This window comes from Miniopterus natalensis, chromosome 14 (assembly GCF_054644295.1).
Source record: "Miniopterus natalensis isolate mMinNat1 chromosome 14, mMinNat1.hap1, whole genome shotgun sequence".
Lineage (NCBI taxonomy): Eukaryota > Metazoa > Chordata > Mammalia > Chiroptera > Miniopteridae > Miniopterus > Miniopterus natalensis.
Window position 1 is genome coordinate 56,738,105 of NC_142094.1, and position 19,285 is coordinate 56,757,389.

A 19,285-nucleotide genomic window follows, 5' to 3' on the forward strand; every position below is an offset into this window, starting at 1 on the left:
CAATTAAAATCACAAGTGCTCATGAAAACTAAAGAATCGATACTGAGGTTGCAAAACATATCCTCTATTTAAGCATTTTCTGGAAAGAAACGCCTTGTAAATAAAGATGCGGCCAGAGGAATCATAGGCTACCCCCTCCTTTCCATTACAGCTTCCCAAGAGGACAGATCATGGTTATCTTTTAATGAATTTCTGTAATGCTGAGTGTATTTACAGGAAGCATAAGCAGGGTGATATTTCTCTGCTTCAGCACAGGTCCCGGTTCCCAGAGATGCCTGATCCCTGGAGGCCAGCTCATTCCATCAAAGTAACTCCCCGCAAACCAGACATAAGGAGCAGTGTCATCCATTACTTTCCGATTCTAACGCGCATAGGTCTTTCAAGATTCATTTCCATTGTAACACTGGGCGACCTGCTCCCAACTGCATCCATCACACCACTTCCACCAGAAAGAGAGTGGGCTTCGCTCCAGTGGAAACAAACGGAGAGGCTCAGGGCACCTCTCCTGGTGCCCATCACTCGGGAGGGATTCAGGGAGCACGGGGACAGTGAGCAATCATCACAGGGGCCAGCACGCCCCCTCCTGACCCTCTGCCCTCACCAGGTACCTTGGCACCCACACCCAGAACACTAAACCAAAGGGGCTCAAAAGACATGCATAGAACCACTACCTGCGATATCATCACCTGGGATTTTGAACTGTTAGCGCCCCGCCTGCAAAGGCTGGTTGGGAAAGAGAAAGTTTTCCAGGACAGGCAAAGCCCACAAACCCTGTTTAACTGTGACTTCGCCAGTTTCTCCGTTGATCTTATCGGATTGACTGATTCTGTCTTGTGTTTGTGTTTTAAAGGTTGAGTCGTCAAAACTAGCACCACAAAAGGAACATTTTCATCAGGGTCTAGAAATCTGCAACCTACGCTCAAAACGTCATCTCTTTCGTCTGCCTCTTCATGGGGCTTCTTTCATGGAATAGCATCTCCTCTCAGAACAGAAGGCCCACCACCCACCTTGCTCTTCCTCTCTGTCTGCTAGATCCCAATAAAACCACGAAGCTCCAAACAGTCTCTTGGAGGTCAAACTGCCCAAATGTCCTCTGGTGGCATCGCTGGGCAGAGAAACCAATCGAGGGATGTTATGAAGACTGTCCCTCCCGACAACGACAGATCACTCTGAAAAAAACTGCGATGGAGAAATGTGCATGTGCAGCTGATCATTACTTTGGTTGGTTGTCCGTCTGTCTGCATTCTCATATATGTGGTCTCATGATCACACCCAGTCACCCTCAGAAGGATGACCTCCGCGAGTTCACAGAGCCACACAACAGAGTCACTACACTTCAACAGACACTTTGGTTTCCCTGATAAGATAAAGACAGCTGCTGTCTGTTATCGCAACTCCAGTCCGTGTCAGTAAGATTCGAATTCTGCTTGAGGCACCAGCTCCGCAAACCCTGGGGACTACAGAATGAGTCACCTGGAATGAAGAGCTTGCTTACTGAAATGGGCACCCCGAAAGTTTATCCTGAGTATGAACTGCCCCAGGTTTCCTGTGCTGTCTAATTTGGAGAATCACCGTGGTTTCGAAGAGCACTGACCTCCTCCTAAGGGGACCGGCTTATTCTAAGTCGTTCTCAGTAAAGTCCCATCCGTTTAACCAAAATCAGGAACAAGGCAAGTCACTGAGTTCTCGAATGCCCCGGGGTGAGCCACCACTCCTATAAATGTGCTTAATTCACTGGGTAAATTTCTTGTAGGTCACTAAGACCACAAGGAAATGTCCAAATTAGAAGCAAAAATGACACAGAAGGAGGACTTTCAACAGAAGGGCATTGGGGAGGGAGCATGAATGGCGCCCGCTCTCTCCTCCCTCTTGCCTCTGCTGCTGCTCCAGGCCAGATCCGCAGGATCGGGGCATGTGCCCAGCCAGCCTCCGCATCACCCCCAGAGGGCAATGGACACAGATAAGGCAATTATTTATTATTGTCTTTGATTTTACACCAATGGTTTTTATCTCTTTTAAGTGGGAACTCCTGCCTTTGGCAGGGAAGAAACTGAACACAAGCTTAATGTGTAGTAAACACACAGACCGGAGGTCTGCAAACCACAGCTTAGGAGTGGTTCTTACATACAAAAATATTTCATGACACACAAAAATTATACAGAATTCAAACTTCGGTGCCCATGAATCCAGTCTCGCTGGGACAGGACCCGGCTCATGCACCGAGGCCACACTGTGGCTGCTCCGGGGCTAGAACAGCAGAAATGAGTCGTTGCAACAGAGGCGAACGCCTAAAAAATTTACTGCCTGGCCTCGGGCAGAAAAGGTGTGCCAAGTCTTTCCAGAACAGCCCCAACTTCAAATGTTCCGCACCAGCGCACTCACAAATCATCAAAAGGTTTTGGAATTTTAACATATCAGCCTCGTTTGGCCTAACACATGGAACAACCAGCCCCGCGCCAAGGACAGCACTGGACACCCGGGACATAGAGACGGCCGGGCAGATAGGGTCTCTGTCCTCGCCGGGTGTCCAGGTTGCCAGCGGACATGGCCCACCATCCAGGTGGCCGCAGCACTGCCTGCAACCACGGACTCCCATACACAGGATGCTTTGGGCAGCACACACTAGGAGCAACTTAACCAGACTGAAGGCAAGTGCCAGGGGGGCTTCCCACCCCTTGGGAGATCAGAAAGATGTTAGGCAGAGAGAAGAGGGGAGAGGGTGGAAGGCAGCAGGAGGTGCAGGGGAGGCAGGTGCACTCCAGGTTCACAGACCAGGACACCTTCGCACTCGGGAAGCTGTGAGGACGTGGCCCAGCCGGGCCGGCCGTCAGAGAGCAATGCCGGAGCAGCGGCAGAGGCCAGGCTGGGCCCGGAAGAGCCCTGCAGGCCCTTTAAAGAACCGGCCCCAATCTGCATCCCCCGGGCAGGTGCTTTCCCTGTAAGGCAGCCAGGATTCCTCTGGGCTACAGCGATCCCGAGCTCCAGCCCCCTGCCCTACCCCGGCGGGCTGCACAGGCCCACCACACACAGCATCGTCCACATTAAAACCACGCGATCGCCGACCAGAAACCACTGAAATGTATTAATAGCATGACTGCTCAACTTCATGGACTTCTTAAGCAGAAAATCCTAGATGAAAATCAGCAACATCCCACCCGAGGCTACAGTGCACCAGTCCACATTCCTAAGGAAATGTCTCACACTTCCCACACCCTTACGGTCACCCTGTGCCAATGAGGAGTCCGCCCGAGACAAAGCAATGCTGTACACCTGAAACTAATACACTACTGGATGCCAACTGTCACTGAAAAATAAAAAATAAATAAATTTTTAAAATAAGAATAAATGAAAACTAAAAACCCATAAATTCCACATGGGCCACGCCACGCTGTTGAGCCACAAACCAAGTCGACTCACAGCAGGTGGGCAAGCAGACAACGCTGACACCCGTCCTGGGAGCAGGAGCGAAACCCTGGATTTAGAGCCACTGCCCAGTCTTGCTCCAATTTATCGCTCCACGCCAGGTAACAGTGATTTTTTTTAAAGATAAAGTTAAAACTCATCTTCAGGCATTCACAGAATTTATCGGGCTTGGATCCTTAAACACCACACAGGAGGACGTAAATCCAGTGGGTGCCTGGCTTCTCTGGGAACCTGGGGGTCTGTAAGGAGCCACTATGAGTTGGTGTCCCCCTCTGCTCAAGGTCACTGCTAAGAATCACCTTCACCACACCGAGGCACCCCTCTGCCCCCACCCCTCTGCCTCCAGCTGGGATGCTGCAAAGACCCCTTCTTGGGTCAAGAACAAACCCTTCGGGTCCCCATCCCTAAGCAACAGTCACCCTGGATGGCCCATTTCTTCACTAGACTCTTATGAACAAGTCCAATAAGAAGCCCCATGACCTGGGGGGTCAACATTTAATCCCTGACGGCATGAAAGGGTAGCAACTAGTATTATCCCCAGTTTACAGATGAGCAAATCCACAGCACAGAGGGTGAAGGTAATTCTAAATACTACAGAACCTGCCGGGGGGGGGGGGGGGTGTCAGGATTCACTCCCAGTTCAAACGACTGCAGACTGTCTCCTAACCCTCCAGGATCCAGGCCAATGACTATCCAGCCCATAACAAGACCTGACAATGAGTTATAGGATCAATTCTGATGCAGTAACTTGTACAGATTTTCATATGTAGCATGACAGTCCTCTCGCCTCCCCAGACAGTGGAGGCTGTCACATTCAGTACATCTCCTCCCCTCCAGACCCTCTGGAAAGAGACACCATCCTCAAACAAGACATGAAAATGCCTCAAGAGATTCAACGCCCACAACGGAGCTTCTGAAACTGACCTGAAGAACTGCTTAACCACCACACCAGTCCAGGCTTGACAGGTCAGCCCTGCCGGCTCGGGGCGACGCTGGGCTGGGAGTGCGGCAATTGTGGGAAATGACCCTTGTAAATGGAAGAGAGGAGGTCCATTTCTCCTGAGTTCCTGGTAAATTGGGAGTCAGAGACTTAATAATGCCGGGCAAGCTTACAAGTCAGGCTGCGGGCTGCTGCTGAGGCCCCTGGGGGCAGAGCCCAGCCACCAGCCCAGGACACAAGTCCGCAGTTAATCACGGCTGAGAGCCAGGGGAGGCTGGCACGGAGCAGGACCCACCAGGGGAATGGATCTGACGCTCCCACACTCCCCCTCCAGGCCCCTGCAGTCCACCTGGAGTCCTCCAGCTCCCTCAGGGGTCATACGGTCATCCAGGGACCACCCACACCACGTTCCTGTGCATTCTTTCAGCATCAACAAGCCCCTCCCCCCATTCCAAACCTCGACATGCAGGTCGCTCTGCTCAGAACACTCATCCCTTCTCCTCCCTGGGTATCTTCTGGTGCCCCCAGATCTCCATAAAGGACACTTGCTCCCACAGCACCCCCAGGCTGTCAGCCCTGGGTGGGTGCCCACCACCTGTATAGTAGGTGTCATCCCGGTAAGAGAGCACTCACTCACTCAGGGCATCAGAACCACCTGGTCCCATGTCCATCTTTCCCACTGGACAGGTGGGGACGTGAAGCGCACAGTGAGTTGCCTCTTGCAAGTCCCCAGGCCCTGGGAGGGGGTCTGCCACGTCGGAGTCTGACCCAAAGTGAGCTGACGAACGCAGGAAGGAGTGAAGTGATACAGACAGTCTCTCTGGAGGGACAGAGATGGCCTACCCATAAACCAACGCCCCAACTGCGCCAGGAGGCCCTCCCACGTACATCTCAGTGGCTGACCCCTTCGGAGGGGTGGCAGTTCATTAAGCATTTCCTATTCACATCGCGCTCCGGTCAACAAGCTTCATGTCAAATCCAAACTGAAAGGGAAAAGTAGACCAAAGAGAGACTGCACTCTACTAACATTATCACACCCTGCACATCCGTGACCGACGTAGTCTACCGACAGCTTTCTACAGAGGACACAAAATACGGAGGGGCACGACCTCTCAGCACCACGTCCTCTGAATGGAGACAGGACCGCGCCAGGGAGCAGAGGTCTAAGGCGGGCCACTGGTAGTTCACGCGTCCCTCCTTCCAAACAGCTTGCCCCCAGAACTACTTCGCTTGTCTCAAATGCACTTCTGCCCCAGTCCTCTGTGTCACAGCCGCCACAGCGGTCACCGCAACACAGTGGCCCACCATATGTACTCTGCTACGTGCATTTGTTTAGAAATGTGCCGGTGAGCCCCCTGAGAGATCTGATGGGTAGCCCTGGCCGGTGTGGATCCGTGGTTAGAGCATTGGCCTGAGCACTGAAGGGTCTCGGGTTCGATTTCCGGTCCACAGCACGTGCACCTGGGTTTCAGGTTCAATCCCTGGTCCCGGTCAGGGTGGGCGCGGGAGGCAACCAACTGATGTGTCTCTTTCACATTGCTGTTTCTCCCTCTCTCTTCCCCCTCCCTCCTTCCCTTCCACTCTTTCTAAAAATCAATGGAAAAAATATCCTCAGGTGGGGATTAACAACAAAAAGAGGTCTGATGGGCAAAGCGAAGATGTCAGGATGCCACCCAACTCTAACTCTGTACTAACTGTGTGTGTGTGTGTGTGTGAGTGTACACACAATTAAAAATATTTTAGAACATAAGCAGAGGTTAATCTAGGCCTACTGCCCAGGACAGCCGGCTGTATAAACAGGAAAACAGGACTGGGCAGCACCCTCATGCTTCTCCTGGCTAGTGGTGGGCTCCCAACCACGAGATGAATCATGATCCGTGAGTGATGAAAGTGCAGGCCCACTGAGAATCTTACAAGCTGGTAAAAAAAACAAAACTGTTGTTGGATGACACATTTAAAGAAAATCTGCAGAGCCGCTGTGTACATTTTTGCAGGTGAACTGCAGGCTTTGGCAGGTAGATAAAATACCCACGTTCAAAACAGAGGTATTAATGCAATTCTGTTTATGCCACGATTATTAACACTCTGCCCTTAAGAACCACTTTCCTCCAACACTCCATGGGCAGGACTCAGATTCTTCACGCTGAAGGCCACTCCACGTGGATCCCAGCTTCAAGTGCCTGCTCTAAACCACAGAGGTTAAGGTTGGAAATTGCAGACAAACGTTTTAGAGCCCCGACCACGTCTGCTCGCCTTGGTAACTGCCGGGCAGAGGGAAATGCGAAATGGAGATTTTATTTCCCTTCCACTGGAGGCGACATGGCTGAAGAGGCAGGAATCCTAAAGAATTGGATTTCTGTTAAATCACATTTTTTCAACCTTTCACTCAGCAATCGCTGCCCCACCCCTATTCCCAGCATTTCCAGGGCCTTATATTCATTAAAGCTTTGGGCAGGGATAGCCAGAGGGGGGCCCAGCTCTGCTGCCCCCTCACAGACCCCGGTTCCTCTGGTAGCAAAAACCAGAGGCTGAGACTTTAAAAGTCAATGAATCCCCATTTCTCTGTCTATGTTCTACACACACATTTCTTTCTGAATGGTCATTATTTAGAGAACGCCCGGGAGATTTTCTACACCTTTTTACTTTTCATACTGCTTGCATTTTTTTTTTTTTTAAATAGGCTTTCATTGATTTTTGAAAGAGGAAGGGAGAGGGAGAGAGAGAAACATCGATCCTGCACACCCCCTACTAGGGATCGAGCCTGAAACCCAGGCATGAGCCCTGACAGGGACTGGAACTGGAAACCTCCCAGTACACGGGACCACGCTCAGCCAACTGAGCTACCCTGGCCAGGGCTGCTTGCATTCTTTTCGTAATTAGCACATAATATTATTACAAAAGTAACAGTCATTATTCTAAAGTTTAAGGACCCTAAGACGCTAGGCCAAGGGTCCGCAGGCTAAACACAGCCATGGCTTACTGCCCATAAGACAGGAAAGGTTTTCACCATTTTCTTAAATTGACATAAAACTCACATAAGAAAAAACTATTTTAAAGTGTACAATTCAGCAGCATTTCGGACATTCACATTCATTGCTGTGCAATCGCCAACTCTACCTTGTTCTAAAATATCTCCATCACCCCGAAAGGAAAGCCCATCCCCATTAAGTAGTCACCCCCCACCCCCCCCAGGCCCCTAGCAACCACTAAGCTGCTTCCTGTGTCTATGGATTTGCCTGTTCTGGGCGCCTCACATAAAGGGTCATAAGGCACACGTCCTTCCGTGCCTGGCTTCCTTCGCTAACGTAACATTCTTAGGCTCGTCCAGGCTGTGGCATGAGTCAGGCCCCACCGACTTCCATGACCGAGGAACACTCCAGCGCACGGGCTGACCGCTCTGCTGATGTGTCCCTCACCCACTGGTGGACACTCAGACCCTCCCGTCTTTTGGGTGTTGTGACCGGCACTGCTCTGAGCATTCACGTACAAGTGTTTGTTTGACTGTGTTTTCAATCCTTTGGGGTACAAACCCAGGAGTGGAAAGTCTGGGTCATACGGTAGTTCTATGTTTAATTCTGAGGAACTGCCAAACTGTTTTCCGATTTTTACATTTTTCTAATGGTTCCATTTTTTTTTATTGGTTATGTAAATACCCACATAGCTTCCTCAACTCTGCCTCTTGGCCTGCCGACCTAAGGTATTTATTGCTGGACATGTATTTATACGTTGCCTGTGTCTCCTCTAAACAGGAAATGTTTTCCTGTTTCTTTTAGCGGCCCAACACTTTGCAAAGTACTTCAGTATATATGGTCTACTTTGATTTCATTGACTTTTTATCACCACCTCCTGGGGCAGGAAAGACTGGCAGCAAGACCATCCTTTTACAGGTGACCAGCAGCCCTGAACGCTGTTAAGCCTCAGAGGGTCCAACAACCACTAAGAGCAGGAGCCAGAATTCACCGCCATCCCCCCTCCTCCAACCCAGGTCCCCTCTTCCTCCTGCCCCTCCTGCTGATGGCGTCCCTGCCATCAACCACACCAGCGCCTGACTACGAAAGTACGGTACTGGAACATCTCATTCGAAGGGACCTGAGAAGCAGTCGTATCGATACTGACAGGAGAGGGAAGCTGAAGGGGAAGTTCTAGGGACAGTAAAGTCACAGAAACACTGGCGTGTCCCCCGTGGTCCGAGGAGCACATGGAGGGAGGTGTGTGGCTGAAATGCCTGGCCCACCAATATCACCAAATTCATGTATCCCATGGGTCCACATTAGTTCACGCACATTAGTTCAGGACCGAGCTCCATTTTAGGGAGCCCCCTACAGTCAGGGGTGGGGACCGTTAAAGAGGATAAACCCAGTCACCCACTGGATTCCTAAGCTGCCTCCACCACACATCCTGGGAGGGCCACCCATCCAGGGATGTGACTCCCAGCAACAGGAACGCCAGCTCTCAAGGCAGCTCCTGACACTTTGCTGAGACGAAATCTCTCTGCCCCTTTGCCTTCATTCAACGAGGTGTGCCAGGGACCAGGCCAGGGACAGGAAACAGAAATGAACACGGCCCAGCCCTGGTGCTCAGGCCCCTCTGTCCAGCGGGCCATGGGTGAGGGGCACTCCTCCCTGAAACTGGAGAGGGCGATGGAACCACACAGAGCAGCCTGCAGGCTCTCCCCATCCCCCCGCATTTAGCCTCCGCCAAGGGCTTTAAGTGGAGCTGAGCTGGGAAAAGCTGGACAGGTGGGAGGTGAATGAAGGTATTTCCAGGCAGACAGAAGACCATGTGCAAAGGCACTGGGGCCTGCCAGAACACGCAGGGTGAGTGCCTCAGAGAGCCAGGGTATGAAAATGCCATCAGATGTCACCGAGGTAGGCCAGCTGGGTTGAGTCCCATCCCTCCTGCACTTGGGAGTCCCCAGTATGGGTTTCCACCCCCACCTCTCTCACCCCTGGGTCTCTCTGGGCTGATCCTTGAAACAACACCCCCAGAAAACAATCTGAAGAAGCCTGGCAGCCTGGTCACAGCGCCTGAAGGACCAAGACCCGCCCGTGAAAAATGGGCAGAACACATGATGGTAGGAGGACCTGAAAATAAATCTTGTGAAGTTAATAGAAGCACAGCAATTGGGAAGAAAAGTAATCACATTTCCCTCCTGCTAAATCATTATTTGCCCCTGGTAAAGTCGATTACGTTAAGGAAAATAAGTCATTATTTTAGAAAGAGGAGAAAAAGAAGGTTTGATAACTGCCTCATGCCAGCAAATAAAACTCCAGGAGCAAAACTGAGCTCCTGTGTTTCTGACGGTGCCACGGCAGCCTGAAGGGTGTTTCTCAGACAACACACTGCGCATGGTCCATAACTTCCCCAGTCCTCTATGCATCTTTCCTGGGGCCCGACCTCTGAGAACAGAGAAGAAACACAGCGGCCAAGACACCTGGCCCAAGAACCCCGCCCCCACCCACCAGGCTTCCTGGTCACCTCCTCCAGATCCGCTCATCCACGCCATTCAGGAATCAAGTCCTGCAGGTTTCTACCTTTTCTTCCCAAATATGCAGGAAAGACTTGGCTTCTAGTAACACGGTCAGAGCACTACCAGTAAACAGCTGAGGTCTGGGTGAGATGCTACTCCCAGCGCTTGGCATCGGTGGGTCTCAGGGACCCACTTGGCAATGTCTGGAGCCATCTGGGGTTGTCACACTGAAGGAAAGGGGATTCTATTGGAATCTAGATGCTGCTAAGCACCCACAATGCACAGACAGCTCCTCAGGACGAAAACGTATCCAATGCAGAATGTCAATACTGTGCAGGTCAGGCACCCCCATGCATCCCAGCCTGGGGACATGGTGCTGGCTATTCCCAGGCAGCCTCCACCAGAAGTTCCTTCTTTGCAGTGATGTCCCCGAATATTCGCAGGGAAAAGGCACTGAGCCTCAGGCAGGTCACTCCCGGGGCAGCAGGCCACCACGGACAGAGCTAGGCACCTAGCACCCAGAGTCAGGGCCAGCTGCTCCAGGCCCCCTGCTAGGAGCCACTGACCATTGACAGCATTCATCCTCTCGGCCACACAGCTCCATCAGCTCTGGTTAAAGAAATTAAGAAGGGAACCCACAGCTGGGAGCTCCAAGGGGGTGTCTGGGGGAGCGTGGGGGAGGCAGGCTCCTAGTCTCCTCAATCCTGACCCCCTCCCCATGCTCTCTCCACTCCCCTCCCCACCCCCATCCTCCCTCCTGCCTCCAGTCTTTCAGGCCCTGGGGACTCCAAGCCATTCTTGCTGGGCCCTCAGCGCTCCGACACACTTGTCCCCACATGTCCCCACAGCCTGGGGTTGGAAACAAAGGGGCAGTCTCTTCAGGAAGGGTCAGGAGGCCGGAGGCGAAGAGATCTGAAGTGCTGGGGGCTAAGGCACAACCCTAACAAGCTGAAGCAGGAGAGAGGAAATCACAGACCAGACCGTGACCTGGGACCCGCCAGGCACCCAGTGGGCAGGAACAGAGCCGGAAACAGGGCCAGGGAGGTCAGAAGGGACATTTTAAAGGGTTCCCAAACCACCGGTGGCCACCAGTCTGAGAAATTTGATCAGGTAACCCAGAACCAGGGATGGATGATCCACTCTGAGAAACAAACTGAACCTGTCCATCTAGATGTGAGAAAAAAAAATCAAACAGATCCACACCCCTGCAAACAGATCCACATTCCTGCAAATAGATCCACATCCCTGCAAACCCCAAAGCTCCCCAAACCATGGAGTACTCTATTTGCAAGATACAACCTTGGAGGAAACTGGTGGTGGGTACATGGGGTCTCTCGGTGTTATTTCTTACAACTGCATGTGTCTATAATTACCTGAAAATACAAAGTTAAATAGAAAGAGAGAAGGGAGGGGAGGGGAATCAGAGAGAGAGCACAGCGTGCACCTAGGCTGACTGCCTTGTCCTTTCTCCATGGTTCCACTACCTGCATCCTCAGGGGTCACAAGAGAACAAGAGACAGAACTAGCCCAGCAAGCATGGCTCAGCGGTTGAGCATCGACCTAGGATCCAGGAGATCAGGGTTCGATTCCCAGTCAGGGCACATGCCCAGGTTGCAGGATCGATCCCCGGCAGGGGGTGTGCAGGAGGCAGCCGATCCATGACTCTCATCACTGATGTTTCTATCTCTCTCTCCCCCTCTCCTTTCCTCTCTCTGAAATCAATAAACACATATTAAAAACAAAAAAAAGATAAAGAACTATTCACGCACTAAGACAATCCTGATAAGATGTCTGAAATTCTAGGCACACATTGGTACAATAAATTTTAAATTTTTATAATGTTTCCAAAGCAAAATCAGGTTTGTAGAAATATAATATGCCCTAATTTGGTTTTTCTGCAACTCTAGTGAACGAAAATGTCTACGTTTCTATTTACTTATGGTCAAATCTAATTTTCTCCCCTAAAGTAGCAGCTTGCTTGCTGCTCTAGATAACAAAAGAGATCTCTCTGCAACTCCCACACTCCCAACTTTATTTGGGTATCACACTACTCCTGGCAATTATCATCACTCATAGCTAATCTGAATATACCCGAGCCATGCTCCCTCACACCAGGCAAATGCCACTTCCCCCAAATACAGGGAGCAAAACACACCATTAAGAAATCAACTTTTGAACAAAAGCACTCTTTCAGCACCATGACTTAAATCCAAACAGGAAATCACTTGTCACATTTCTAAGCTGTGCTTTATTAAATAAAAAATTAACAAGGAAACCCTCCGTGGCATGCTTGGCAACTCTCAGCGCTCCGCGCTCTGCCAGCATTGTCCCCATCGACCCTCGCTGGCTTCTGCAGTAGGCAGGCTCGGCTCCACTTGCCAGATGAGGAAACTGAAGCTGAGGCCTGAGTTATCTGCTCAAGGGCCACCTACTGAATAAGAGCCGGGAGTGAAGGTGTCCGTGTGCCCGACGGGCAGCTCTGCGCGGGAGAGGCCAGACTGGAGAGTGCCCACTCCGTTCACAGATGTTCAGTCTGCTTTGTGATGAAGCTAAAGGCGAGAGAAAGCAGCTCACTCCTGGCCACACTGCTCTGCACACACCTGTCAGTCTTCTATTGCTGCCATAACAAACTACCACACCCCGAGCAGCTTAAAGCCGCCCACATTTATTATCTCAGTGCTCCACTCAGACACCAGTGGCCATGGGTCTGAGTCAAGGTGTCGGCTGGAGGCGCTCCTGTGGGAGGGGCTCTGGGGAGAATCTGTTTCCAGGCAGAATCCAGCTGGGACTGTAGCAGCACTGAGGTCCCCACTTCCTCACTAGCTGTCAGCTAGGGGGCCACCTTAGCTCCCAGGGGCCTCTCTCTGGTCCTGGCAAGTGGGCCCCTAAATCTCAGGGGGAGTAACTGTGCATGGAGCCCTCCGCAGGGTCAGAATCTCTCTGACACGTCTGCATCTTTGTTCTGAATCCCTCTTCCGTGACCAGCTGGAGGAAGCCCTCTGCTTGCGGGGCCCATGTGAATGCTGCAGATCACCTCCACATCTCAGGTTCATACCCTTCGTCACATCTGCAACGACCCTCTGCCATGTCACACACCATGTTCACGGTCAGGTGATTGGGGTGCAGACATCTGGGGGATGCTGCCTCACACACCAGCCTCAAGTGTGGCTGGAGAACACTCTGTGTATTTCTACCCAACCTTAGGAACCGGAGCTGTGCGGACACAATTTTATAGACAGAGCCTGCCTACCTGGGGAGGGTGATGGAAAAGTTGACCTGGCCCAACCCCTCGGTGTGACAGCTAGGCCAAAATTCATGCCTGGGTTAATAAGCCAGATCTGTACACTGACCCTCCAAACTCAAGTCCAAGGGGGGAAATTCAAAGGCTGATAAATCTTACGGGCAAACCCCACTGGAATGATTGGGAAGTGGGGGAAGGGCGCGTGGGGGGGACCAGCATTTCCTGCCTTTGCTGAGTAAGCAACAGATCAGCTATGTACCCCTTTCCAAATTCCACAAAATAAATAAATAACTGAAGTGTCTCATCCACAGACAATGCTTCCAACAGATTCCAAGCACTTGCAAACAATGAGCTGTGATTCATGCTTCCAAATGAGATGGAGTTTTACCATTTTCTTTCCCCTCGTGATTCATTCATCGGCCAAGCCAGTGGCCAGGGTGAAGCGTGGCCCACGCTCAGACACACCAGGGCCCCTCTAGGATCACACAGCCCTGCTGCGGTTGGTAAGGGAGATGTCCAGTGATTTTCCCTTAGGCTGAAATAGCCAATGAGCTAATGGGACTGAATCCCTACATCCAGGACCTACATCTTCCCAGTCAGCACCCTCTGGAGAACCAGAGGGATCCTCCCAGCACCAGCTCCTGGACACACGTGCATCAGCCCTCCTCCCTGCACTCTGCACAAAATCGGGAGCTCCAGGCTGGGGTCCCCCCCACACACACACAGAGGCCTCTCAGTATTTAAAGCTCCCCCAGAGGCCGAGCGAGTTGCGCTGGCTTCCAGTCAGGTGAGCTGTCTCATCTCCACCAGGTGCAACCAAGTAGAAAAACCCACTCCTCTACCTGAAGGCCATTCACACCCTCCCTAGAATTGTCCTGAAAATCCATCCACAATACTTTTCTTTGGAAACTTTCCAACACAGAGTTTTCTCAAAACCAAAGCATTAGCCAAAGCTGCAGTGTTAGAAGTCACCACAGTGAGCAAAAGTGAATCTTCTGGAAGGTGTGAGATTCAACGCAGAGGGACACAGCTCTGTTCTCACCCATAGCCGCCTCCCCAGCGAGGAGACCCTGTCCCTCCATCTGGAAACCTTCCCTTGATCTTCTATGGACAGGACAGTCAAGCTACTCCACAGGTGTCAACACCTACAGCGTCCTCACTGGCACCATCCAGGCCACCCTGAGTGCCAACGGAGGGTGTCAAGTTATCAAGCCCCTGGCTGACAAGCAGAATGGCAGCAGGCCTGGGCTCTGGAGTCAAGACCTGGCTTCAAATCCAGAATGTAGCAATCACTTGTGACGTGAGTGTGAGTGAGCCTCGTGCAATGGGAGTGACACAGTTCCCTCAGGACAGGACCCAGGGGCAGACCCTGGGCTGAGGCTGGAGCTGCTCCCTGCCCTCTCCCCGCCTCCTGCCAGTCTCCAGTGCCCCAGCTCCCCCTCCGGCCCTGGATGCTCTGTTCCCAGTGGGTTTGTACCCAGCTCTCTCCTCACACACATCACCCTGGCAGGTTCGCTGCAGCCACACCCATGGCCATCACAGGCAGAATCCCTGTCACAAACCTCCCTCATCAGATGCAGACTCAAGGGGGCATTTCTATCAGGAGGTGCAGGACTGAACCCACCGGGAGCCGTCAGCTCTGAGTCAGGATGCCCACCTCTGCCACTGACATCCGGGCGCGTGTCTGAGCCTCAGTCTTCTGAGCTCTACAACAGGAGTGGGAGGGGAGCTCAGCCATATGGTCCTGAAGCAAGGAGGCCCCCCAGCTCCTTGTGTGGGACAAGCTGGGTGTGACCGAGGCCTGTCTCAGGACTGCCCCCGTGCCACTGTCCAAGCCTGACACAGAGCACAGATAAGCAACTGGAGTCACCAAGGGTCAGAGGGTGAGAGCCAGGGGACCAGCAGTGGGCGTGGGCAAGACACTCCCGGAGTGTCTTGTGAAGACCCAGAGATGGAGGACCCGGGATCTGAGGAAGACACAATCTGGTGGGGAGGGGAGGCCAGGCCAAGGTCACAGAGGCCTTAAAAGTCAGGCAGAAGCCGCCCCCAGAGTTCTCGGGGTTCCCGAATCAGCTGGGAACACAGGAGACCAGGGAGCAGCCTCCCCCAGACTGGAGGCCAGCGGGCAGGTCCCAGAAGGCAGGCGCCCAGGCAGGCCCGGCTGCAAGTCCCCTGGGAAGGACAGCCCCGCGCACGGGGGCCGGCGACTGTTTGTTTTGCCCTAAGGAAAGCCTGGCTCCGGAATGCGCACTGGGTCTGAAATGTAAACTTGCAGCCGACTCCCCGACCCTCCCCAGGAAATGACAAAGAGCAGCGGGGCCGGCGCAGGGCCGCCTTCCCCTCCCCTCCCCTCCCCAAGGCGCCCTCCCGGCCCGCGGACCCCAGCGCCGGGCTGCGTCTCCACGAGGGTCCCACTCGGTCCCGGGCAGGGCCACCCAGCGGCGGGGCTTCCCGCAGGCGGAGCGCGCGCGTCTCCGCTTCGATCGCGGCAACTTGGAACAGCCCTCCCGGCGCCGCTCGCCGCGCGCGCAACTTCATCCCAAACTCGGAGGCGCGGCAGACAATGACCCGGCTCCCCGCGGGCCCAGCACCCCGCAGGCTGCGGCCCGGGCGGTCCCCGCCTGGAGTTAGGGGCGGCCCGGGGGCTGGGGGGCTCCGCCGCCGGGGCGCCCCCCGGGAACTGGTGTCGGAGGGGACACCCGAGAAGTGACACAGCCCCCCCCCCCGGCCCTCGTGTCCCCGCCCGGCCCGCCCGGGCTCTCGCGGGGACACCGGGACAGCGCGCGCCCGGGGTCGGGGTGGGCAGCGCGCGCGCGGGCGGGTGCGCTCGGGGCGCGCGGGCGGCGGGGGGCGCACACGCTCCCTCCCGCGGGACTCCCCGGCCGCGGGCCCCGCGCCCCGCCCGCCCCGCGCGCCCCGCGCCCTGGAAGTGGGCGGCGCGGGGTCGGCGCTTGCTCACCCACGCCGTATTTCTCCTCGCGCTTGGTGGGCACCCAGCGCGTCATGGCCGCGCGCCCCGCGCCCCGGGGCCGCCGCTGCTCGGGCAGGAAACTGGGCGCCTAGGCGGCCATCTTCCATTCCTGTCGGCCGCGCGGGATGGGCAGGAAAAGTTCGCGGCGGAGGCGGCGTCATGTGGGACGGGGCGGGCGGGGCGTCGCGGGCCGGATGGGAAAGGCCGGGAGCGCCGGCGGGCGGGGGGCGGGACGGCGGGCGCGCACCGCCCCGCGCTGGGACCGGCCCGCGCCCCGCGCCCCGCGCCCCCCGCCCGGGGGACCCGGCTGCGTCCCCGCGCGCCCCGCCCCTGCCCTGCCCTGCCCCGCTGAGAGGGGCGCCGGGCACCCCGCCGGGGCGTCCCCTTCTCATGATCAGTGGAGGTTCCCCGGTTCAGTGAATCCTTCTGGGGACCGGACACCATACAACGAATGACAGGCTCAGCCCGCGGGAGGCGCCGGGGGGGGGGGTTCTAGGCGATTTTAGAAGCGTTTGGTTCTCTCGGCACGGAGTTAGACGGGTGCCCCCCCCCCCCCCCCCCGTGATGTCACACTCCAACCTCTGGTTCCTCCTGGGTGGAGAGTCCTGGAGCAGAGCGCACCCAGGCGGTCCCCTGGGAGGAGTCCTCCTGACCACGTGGTTCATTCATTCATTTCACAGCATTAACTGAACACCCACTCGGTGCCTGGGTGTGCCCGGAGCAAACAGGCCAGGCTAGGGGTGGGGGGCGATGAGTCTGGCAGCAGCAGATAGATAGTTTGCCTCCTAGTGCTTGGGTGGAACACCTGGGCAGGTGGGTTGGTCCCGTTCAGAGAGTGCCTGGCACAGGGAGGTGCCCCTTGCTGGAGTGTGAGCAGTTACCCACAGAGGCCAGGAGGGAGAGGCAGGCTAAGGCCTGGAGACTTCAGCCTCCTTGGGTTTGCAGAACCTCAGAGTGTGAAGTCAGGGGAGGGGGGAGTGTTGACTGGGTAAGGAAGTTTGGGCCGGGCCCAGGGCAGGCACCCATGGCTCCTTAGGAACCTGGTCTTCACCTATAGGTCAATTCTCAGACTTCCACAGTTCTCACACCAGTAAAAGTTGGGACTTCAGATCTCCCTAAGGAAAAAATTAAAAAAAAAACACACACACACACACACACCTATTTATTTTTACCGTAATTTTGAAAAAGAGTGGAAAGGTGAAAGGTGAGAGCCTCAGAATGAAGGCAGCCCATTAAATGGAGTAAATTTGGTTTCATGGAATATTAACTGGCTGTCCTCTCTCTCACATGCCCCCAAGAACCAGTGACAGTGGCAGTAGGCCTGAGAGTCTTCAAGGATTGGAGGGTGGAAGGTAAGAAGGAGGGAAGGCCCCGTGGAGCTGAGACAGTGCTGGGTGGCAGAGCTGGGTGGCAGAGCTGGGAAGGCGGCCAGTAGGGCCTGGGAAAGGCCAAGGGGCCACCATTCTGCTGAAGAGCAGGCCCGTGGCCTGGATAACCTTTGAGTTGAGAGCTGGTGGTGAATCGGCCACACACTCATAGTTACAGATAAGGAACTTAAGTCCCATGGAGGGAGGGGGCCTGGGCTCCAATTGCAGGTACTCAGAGCCTTCGATGGAAACTAGAAACCTGAGGCTCAGGCCCTGAACCATGGCCTGATGACCCAGACCCTTTGAAGGAAAAGCAACCTTGAGGGTGCTGTACAGGGGAAGGAGGGTGCTCCGAGGCAATGACACGGTCACCTGGCCTACCCCAGGCCAGGGTGGCTTCCCCGAGAAAACAGCGTGAGCCCAGGCTTTAGGGATAAGCGGAAACTCGCGAGGTGAACTGCTGAGGGAACAGCGTATGCGAAGGCCTGGGGTGGGAGAAACACACACCTTCCGGGAACCGAAAGGCCCTCATGGCTAAAGCATAGGGAACGGGCAAGAGGCACAAAGGGAGCCTGCGGTAGGAGGGCCTTCTCGGCCCTGCTAGGAATCCGGATTCTGCAGAGAAAACCGGGAAATCAAAAGCTGGTTATACTCACCTCTTTTATGGCCAGTTTCAGTTCTGCTTGAGCAGCTATGTCACCGAACAAGGGGTCACTGCCCAATGCGCAGAGAAGCCGACACTGTGACATCGGCTTTTGAGAAAAGGAAGAGCCATTTCATTAGCACTGAGTCGGCCGCAGGGACCCAGGATTCGGAGCAGGGTTAGGGGTTCCAGGGAGCAGGCACGAGAAGCGAGGCGGGCGAGTTTTACCTGGAGGAGCCTGAAACTCGGCTGTTAACCCTGAGAGGCGTCAGCGCCGGGCCTTCCCAGGGGCGCGCCTCCCGGCGGGCTCGGGTGGGCAAGTTCCGGTTCTGCCCCAGCCTTCGGTTCCGGGTGGGGCGGAGGCCAGGCTTTGGTTCCGGGGCGCTGAGGCCACGGTTCCGCCTCTGTGCGCGTTTGGCGCGGGTCCTGTGGTTCTGGTCGGTTGTCTCTGAAAAGCAGCTCAGTATCTTCTTAGAAACTGGACAGGGCCCTTCCGGCTAGTTCTGCGGTCACAGCTCCGCCGTGGGGACGGTGGGGACGGTGGGGACAGCGGCCTGTGGCAGTGGAAGGCCAAGGCTGAAGAGTCACGCCATCCGGGAGGCCTGGCCTGGCCACTGCCAGCTGCGTGACCGGTCACCTTTGGATTCTGGCCATGCTTCTGTTTCCAGGCCTCCGGGTCCTGATACTCCGTGTAAGGAGAGGTCACAGTGCCAACCTCGGGCCCTCTGAGGACCACAGGAGATGGGTCTGCACAGGTAAGACACTAACCATGGTTGGCTCTGTCATCCGACACTACATCCAGGTCCTTCGATAAGCTCCAGGTCACAGTCTCTAGAACAGTTACCACTTTCCCACTAATAAAGCTGAGCCACTGAATATATAAGTAAACGTGGTGTGGGGTGTATATACTTGTGACTGTCATATAAATACATCTCTAAATCTGGGTTGAAAAACTCCAGGTGGCGCTCTCCCTCCTGGCAGCAGGCCCATGCCTCCTCCTGCCCCTATTACCCCTGCCCTTCCCTCTCCTAAGCTCCAGGGGCCTTTCTTTTGCCTCTGTCATTTGTTTCCTGAACCCATTTCTTCTACAGCTCACTTCTTCTACCTCTGTGACTTTTTAGATAAATATTGTCTTATAGTTTGGAAATTAAAAAATAATAACTCCGGATGGACCAGGGACCATGTGTTTGGCACAATGAGGTTGTGGTCCCATTATGTTGTGTGCCCAGT

The 19,285-nt window shown here is 54.5% G+C and overlaps 1 protein-coding gene across 4 annotated transcripts in view; it reads right to left on the minus strand.

Annotated features, from left to right (window-relative positions):
• DOCK1 (dedicator of cytokinesis 1) overlaps window positions 1-16,182 on the minus strand; it is a 287,380-nt gene extending 271,198 nt beyond the window's left edge. For 2 of the 4 annotated variants that reach the window (XM_087824025.1, XM_087824024.1), the window contains exon 1: window positions 16,034-16,182. In XM_087824025.1, coding sequence (XP_087680151.1) covers window positions 16,034-16,079 — 46 coding nt within the window. In that variant the 5' untranslated portion in view covers window positions 16,080-16,182. The remainder of the gene's footprint in view (window positions 1-16,033) is intronic. The other 2 variants (XM_087824027.1, XM_087824026.1) reach the window with 1 other exon arrangement.
• Between the last annotated feature and the right edge of the window lie 3,103 nt (window positions 16,183-19,285).